This window comes from Piliocolobus tephrosceles, chromosome 4 (assembly GCF_002776525.5).
Source record: "Piliocolobus tephrosceles isolate RC106 chromosome 4, ASM277652v3, whole genome shotgun sequence".
Classification (NCBI taxonomy): domain Eukaryota; kingdom Metazoa; phylum Chordata; class Mammalia; order Primates; family Cercopithecidae; genus Piliocolobus; species Piliocolobus tephrosceles.
The window spans coordinates 27,615,773-27,623,754 of record NC_045437.1 but is presented as its reverse complement, the minus strand read 5'-3'; the positions used below and the strand labels follow the sequence as shown (position 1 = coordinate 27,623,754).

The 7,982-nt window shown below is 39.3% G+C and overlaps 1 protein-coding gene across 1 annotated transcript in view; it reads left to right on the top strand.

Annotated features, from left to right (window-relative positions):
* Positions 1-3,226: 3,226 nt before the first annotated feature.
* The window catches only part of LOC116418779 (protein GVQW1-like), a gene marked incomplete at its 5' end in the record, with an annotated part of 6,303 nt that continues 1,547 nt past the window's right edge, over positions 3,227-7,982 (top strand). The window contains one exon of the mRNA XM_031935503.1: positions 3,227-3,258. Within this exon, the coding sequence (XP_031791363.1) occupies positions 3,227-3,258 (32 nt within the window). The remainder of the gene's footprint in view (positions 3,259-7,982) is intronic.

The window sequence follows — 7,982 nt, the reverse complement described above, 5'->3', positions numbered from 1 at the left end:
AAAAAATCCCCAACATATGCAAATATAAAACAACATACATTTTTATTTATCTCAAAATTAAAAGGATAGCTTATTATTCTTGAATCTATAAATGTATTATACTTCATTATCTGTTAAAAGGAGAAAATGCTTATTTTTATGTTGTTTGATTATCTGATCCAAAAGATGGTTATTTATATTTATGCTTATTTATATATAATATAAATCAGTTTACATTCATGATTGTAAAATAATGAAGAATTTTCAAAATCCATAAGCATAACAAATAATTATAACAATATTAGGCACAATTGCATACAAATAAATTAGACAATTTAGATGAAATTGGTGAAGTCCTAGAAAAACACAAACTACAATAACTGGCTCAAGAAAAAAAGATCTAAATATACTTATAGCCAATTAAGAAACTGAATTAGTAATAATAAATACCCACAAAGAAAAGCTCAGGTCTATATCACTTCACAGGTAAATTTTTATCAGACAATTAAGGAAGAATTAATACCAATTCTTTACAAAATCTTACGAAAATTATGAGTAAGGAACACTGTCCTACTCATTCGATGAGGCCAATATAACCTCATACAAAAAACAAGTATACCAAAAAAAACTTCTGACCTATATCCTTCATGAACATCAATCTAAAATCTTCAGCAGAATACTGCCAAACTGCATTCAGCAACACACAAAAATAACTATGCTCTATGATCAAGTGAGATATTTCTCAGGAATGTAAGTTCGTGTAACATGAAAAAAAACAAAACGTTACAGGATCCTTAGGGTGTCTACTTACCAGATGGAAACCTGTGGCCGGCGGTGCCGCTGCTTGAGTTTTGCTCGTGCCCGCTGGGCTTCTTCCACACACTTGGTAGGGCAGGCTGTGCTCGGCTCACACCACCAGCTTGGATCCCATGCCGGTCAAGGGTGAGCCAGGCGCAGAGTAGTGAGGGGTGTGTGAGCAAGCAAGCATCAGTGTCCATCCACTGTACACCACCAGGCATGCTAGCCGCAGCAGGGTAGGAAGCTCCACGCCCCGGCACAGGAGCCAGCTCCATGCCAGGCCGCTACTGAATCAGGCAAACCGTAAATGGATTCCACTGTGCGCAGTGGGGAACATGGTGGCTCCCAAAAACTTGGAAATAACAGAAACCACAGAGCCCCAACGAGGGTGTTACAATGTGTCACAGCCCTGCATAGACCCCCAAGGTCTCAGCTCCCAGAAAGGCTTTAGCTCCTCTCTCCTTGCCACTTGCAGCTTGGTGAGTAGGGGAGGGGGGTGTGTTTCAGCCCATTTATATTACAGCTCTTTCAGTACTGCTGCCCTGCTTCACTCTGGCCTGTGGCACCTGGGCTATCCCAGCGCTGCCGCTGTTCTGTGGGGTGGCTGCCTGGTTCCAGTGGAAGGCAGGAGGGCTATAATGTTACAGCAGCTCTGGCTCAGGGCATCTCAAAGTCTGAGCCCCCAGAAGGGTTGCCACTCTTCACTCCCACAATCCAGGAACATGTCACGACCCACAGCTTGGTGAGCCGGCCAGGAAAGCGTTACCGCTCCTTTCACTCTGGCTGTTCGTGGTTCTCAAGTTCTTGTCCTGTATCCAGGAAGAATGAGGTTAGGTGGACAACTGGCGGACAAGCAAGGTGGAGAGAAGCGCTATTGAGCAATCGAATAGCTCTCAGCAGACAGGAGACCCAAAGTGGGTAGTTGTTAGCCACAGACAGGTTTTCTTCAAACGTCTTTGAATTTGTTCGAGTCTTGGGGTTTTTATGGGCTCAGAAGGGAAGCAGTGAATGCACACTGGTCCACGGGTGGCCATGGGTGGGGGGAAAAAGCACCATACGACCAGCTGAAAGACATCAATGAAGTTCTTACTCCAGGCCCTGAACTCCACCTGGAACTGGCAGCCCAGCCTCCAGGCTTCAAGTCCGTGCTGAGGGACACCCACAGGCCTGAGCCCAGCTGCCCTCAGCCCCATGACCTCCCTTCCATGCTCATCAGTCCCCAAAGTTTTAGCCTCAGCAGCAGTTTCTGGAGGGGGCTTGAGGTGGCACAAGAATGTGCACACTGGGGGTGTGGTGACAGGACCTGGGCTCAGCTATTGGACACGTCCACAACTTCGCTCCATCACAGAGTGGGCACTGGGAGTGGGGAGAGGTCAAGGAACGGAAGCAGGCACTTTAAAAGCTACAGTGGCACGAGGCTTCCTGGGCCTCTAGAGAGCAGGGGTGCCTAGGTCCAGAGCCACAGCTGGGCAGCTGCAGCTGCCCCTGGGAGTGTGGGTTCCTGCCCCACCAACTCAGTGGTAGGTGAGGCTCCCACTGGGACCACCTGTTCCCTGCCCCTGTCAGGCCCTGCCGGCTCTGCAGAACATGTAGCCCCAGCCATGCCTCCCCTGCTGCAACTGGTGACCTCTCAGTGACCACTCCAGATGGGCCACCATTGCCATTAATATTATGTCAATAAAATACATACACATGGCACATACCATCTCAGTCAACTCAGAAAATGTATTTCAGAAAATCCAACTCTCTTTCATGATAAAAACATTCAATAACTAAGAGTAGAAGAGAACATCCTCAACCTGATCATTGTCATTTATAAAAAATTCACAGCTACAATCATACTAATGGTCAAAGATGGGATATATTCTCTCTAAGATGACAATAAAAACAAGGATGTTCACTCCCACCACATCTATTCAATATTGTACATGTGGGTTTAGACATAGGAATTAGGAAGGAATAAAGAAATACAAGACTTCTGTTTTGTGAAAGTAGAACTATGTCTATATGAAGATGACATTACATTGTACATAGAAAATTCTAAGGAATCTGTTAAAAATAATTAGAACGAATAAATATCTGTAACAACGTTGCAAAATATAACATCACTATACAAAAGTCAATTGTATTTCTACACACCTGGAATGAATAATTCAAATGAAATCAGGAAAATTATTTTATTTAAAATATCATCAAGAAAGCATAATAATTAGAAACAAATTTCATAAAAAGTGAAAAAAATATATTCCAAATATGACAAAACATTGTCAAAATAAATGTTAAAAGTCCTAAATAGGTTAAAATAAACATCCCGAGTTTATGGATCAAAAGACTTAATTTTTTTTTTTTTTTTTTTGAGACGGAGTCTCGCTCCATCGCCCAGGCTGGAGTGCAGTGGCCGGATCTCAGCTCACTGCCAGCTCCGCCTCCCGGGTTTACGCCATTCTCCTGCCTCAGCCTCCCGAGTAGCTGGGACTACAGGTGCCCGCCACCTCGCCCGGCTAGCTTTTTGTATTTTTTAGTAGAGACAGGGATGGTCTCGATCTCCTGACCTCATGATCCACCCATCTTGGCCTCCCAAAGTGCTGGGATTACAGGCTTGAGCCACGGCACCCGGCCAAAAGACTTAATATTCTTAAAATAGCAAATGAATTTGTAGATTCAATAAAATCCTGATGAGAATCACAGCCGGCCATAGAAATTCACAAGTAATTTTAAAATTCATATAAAATAGCAAGGGACCCTAAATAGTCAACACAATTTTGAAAAAGAGAAACAAATGGGAAAAACGCTTTCTTTTTGATTTCCAAACTTACTACAAGGTAACAGTAATCAAGATGTTATTGTACTCATGTAAAGGTAGACATAAAGATCAATGCAATAGAATTGAGGGTCCAGAAATAAACCAACATGTGTCTGGTTGATTTAGACAAGGGTGTAGAACCATTCTGTGCAGGAAGAATTTTTTTTAACAAATTTTAGCAAGTAGTTATTGGGTGACTGGACACCCACATGCTAAAGAGTGAAACTGGACTCTTAATTAGCACTATATACAAAAAATGACTCAAAATGGATCAAACACCAAAATATAATAAAAACTATAAAACATTTAAAAGAAAACTTACGCTTTAATTTTTGTGACCTCAGATTTGGCCAAGACGGGTGGATCATGAGACCATCCTGGCTCACACAGTGAAACTCCATCTCTACTAAAAAATACAAAAAACTAGCAGGGCGAGGTGGCGGGCGCTGGTAGTCCCAGCTACTCCGGACGCTGAGGCAGGAGAATAGTGTGAACCCGGGAGGCGGAACTTGCAGTGAACTGAGATCGGGCCACTGCACTCCAGCCTGGGCGACAGAGTGAGACTCTGTCTCACCAAAAAAAAAAAAAAAAAAAATTTGGGAGGGATGTGGCAAAATCAGATCCCTCAAACATCCTGGTAGAAATATAAACTGTTACAATTACTTTGTAAAACAGTCTGCGAATTCCTCAAACGGATTAAATATGATAATAGCATGATCCAACAATACACACATATTCATAGTAGCATTACTTAAACTAAAAGAAAAAACTCAAATGTCCATTAATGATGAATGAATAAATAAATATGGTATATTAGTTCAATAGAATACTATTTGTTCATTGAAAGGAATGAAGTACTGATGCATAGTAGAATACATAAGAACCTTTGAAACACTATGCTGAGTAAAACACAGTCATGAGACCACATATCGTAAGATTAATTTAATATGAAACGTGCTGAAAAGGCAAATCTATTGCAACTTAAACTAGATTAGGGGTTACTTCAGTCTGCAGGACTGGGGGCAAAAATAAGTGACAGCTAAATGACATGAGGATTCTTTTGGGGATGATGAATGTTTTCTAACAGTGGCTGTAGTAATGGTCGTACATGTCTTAATACACTGAACTATTGAAATTAAAGCACTTTAATTTGATCACTTGTTATATAGGTGAATAATATCTCAAAACTGTAAAAAGTCAAACTTTAAAAGAATAGCTATGGTCGGGTGCGGTGGCTCACGCCTATAATCCCAGCAGTTTGGGTGGCCGAGGCGGACAGATCACGAGGTCAGGAGATTGAGACCATCCTGGCTAACATGGTGAAACTCCGTCTCTAGTAAAAAATACAAAAAATCAGCCCGGTGTGGCGGGCGCCTGTGGTTCCAGCTACTCAGGAGGCGGAGGCAGGACAATGGCGTGAGCCCGGGAAGCGGAGCTTGCAAGTGATCACGCCACTGCACTCCAGCCCGGCCGACAGAGAGAGGCTTTGTCTCAAAAAAAAAAAAAAAAAAAAAAAAAAAAAAGAACTACGTAAATCATAAATTTTGATATATTATTACAAGCATTATTTGAAGATAGTGTTTCTTGGCTTTAATTCTTCCCACATTTTTCTTACTCTGTGTTAAAAATCTACTTTTTGTCAGACTTTTTTACTGAGAACTTAAGTAGACAATGAAAATGAAAGCATACATAACAGTCATTGTACAAAATATGCCAAACTAATTTTTGTTAACTAATTTTAAAAGACGTATAGAAATGAGAAAATATTTAGATGTAAATTAAAAGCATGGTTAATATTCCAAGGAGTAAAAACTTGTATTTCCTCAGATACTCACAGAGAGTTCTGCCTGAAGACAGGTATGTCTAATTCTCTGATGAATTCAGCTGATACTAACAATTTTAATTGTTACATGCAGGAGTACACGTGTTTCCATTTAATATTATCAGACACATAATTATTAGTAATGCCAGAAAGTGATTTATTAATTTGGTGAATTGATATCTCTCTAACTTTGAACAAAAAGAAAAGTAGATAATTAACCATCTTACTCTTGATGGAGTATTAAACCAAAACCAGGAAAGATGTAAGAATAATGAATTGTTGATATGTAAACATTTCCAATTTGGGGTAAAGTTAAATTTCTAGTTTAGCTAAAGCATTACTTATAACAAAACTTGGGTAGCTAATTAATCACACTTTATTCAAGATTTACAGAACTAAATCATATATTTGGACAAATTATTTTTCAGAAATGCTATTTTTATTCTATGCATATTAACTGTTTGGCCCTACAATTTCTATGTGTTGGCAATTCTTTATGCTACTCCTTAACTATGCCAAGATCGAGCATATTCCCTGAATTTAAGGAAGGTAATTGAGAACTCTAGGGCATATTTTTGTTTTAGCAACATTTATGTATCTTTCCATCCGTACATAAATACATTTATTTTTCATTAACGTTAGAGCATCTTCAATGTTGTAACATATTTTATATCAAGCAGATGCATAGTATTGTTGAGTATTGTTGAAAGAAATAGAATAGATGCTTATTAAACACACATACACACACAAGTCTAGCTTCAGAACAAGCATTTCACTTGATAATGTCTAAATTTCCTAATGCTGAACACTTCTGTGTAACAATAATAATCATTGTAATATTTATAATAAATAATAGTAAACCACCCCAAAAAATTATTGAAAAATAATCATGTTTCATATATTAAAGTTGTTAGAAGCTACTGTATAAACCTGACTTTAGGGATAAAAAAGCAATAGAAATTTTCAAAGGTAAATTGCTAACATGCCAGCACTGGTAGACTTTCTGCATTATTGACACTTTTGGTTTGCATTTCTAGAGAGACTTGAGGACACACAGCAAAAGCACAATGGCCCACATATGCCTATGAGAATTTTGAAGTTTCTACTTTTCAATTTTTTTGTCTTTTAGAAGTCTTTGTAGAACATATGTATCTTCTCACAAATTAAGGGACATAGATCATATCCACCTATGAGAGTAGGCACATTGAGTTGAAACACCTGTTTAAAGATGGTCCTGTGTTCTAAGATCATGCCTCACAGATGTTAAACCATAGTCTATAGTCTCAAATATAATCCATTTTGGTAATTTTCACAAAATAGCCCACTAGATTTTTGAGTTCTTCTTCTGTGCCAAACTTCTAACATCATCACAAAAATGCTTTCGTCAAAATTCCAATGGATAGATGAAGCAGAGAAAAGAGGCCTGCTTCAGAACCAGAAACCATGTTACTAGCAAAGTTTTTTAGAGCTGTATTTGTCCCTTCCTTCCAGCAGTATTTTCTTCTTTTCCTGCAGAAAAATTTAAGGGTAGGGAGGTATCCGATGACATTTACCAGTTAACTCCTCTTCCTTTGGAATGGGAGCTTCAACGTTCACTATCAGGGTGGATTGTATTTTTTGTCACAGTAAATTCCTTTACAAAGACATAGGATCAACCTATACACCCATCAATGGTAAACTGGATAAAGAAAATATGGTACATATATACCTTGAAATATGAAACAGCCATTAAAAAAAATGATATCATGTCCTTGGCAGCAACATGGATGAAGCTGGAGGGTATTATCCTAAGCAAACTAACATAGGAACAGAAAACCAAATACCACATGTTCTTACTTATAAATAGGAACTAAACACTGAGTACAGAAGAACACAAAGAAGGGAACAACAGACACTGGGGCCTACTTGAGGGTAGAGGGTGTGAGGGTGAAGACTGAAAAACTACCTGTACGGCACCATGCTTATTATCTGGGTGAGAAATAATTTGTTTACCGAACCCCTGTGACACGTAATTTACCTATACAACAAACACGCATATGTACACCTGAACCTAAAAGTTAAAAAAAAAAGATTTAAAAATCAGAGTAGAAAAGCATATATTGTATATATTTTCCATTTGGAAGAAATATCTATTTACATATGCAAAGAAGAAACACTAGGAGGATATACCCTGAAACATTAGCATGTATCTCTGGGGATCAGGTTACGTGTCAGTTTATTTTCTTGTTTATATTATTTCAAATGCTTACTACCTAAAATAAGAAAAAATAACAACAAATTGTTTGTTCTGAGACAGTGTCTCACTCGATTGCCCTGGAGGGAGTGCAGTGGCATCATGTGGGCTCATGGCAACCTCTGACTCTCAAGTTCAAGCAATTCTCATGCCTCAGTCTCCGAAGTAGCTGGGATTACAGGTGTGTGCCACCACACTCAACTAATTTTTTGTATTTTTTAGTGGAGACAGGGTGTCACCATGTTGGCCAGGCTGGTCATGAACTCCTGACATCAGGTGATCTACCCACCTCGGCCTCCCAGAGTACTGGGATTACAGGCGTCAAGCCACAGTGCCTGAAGACTTAC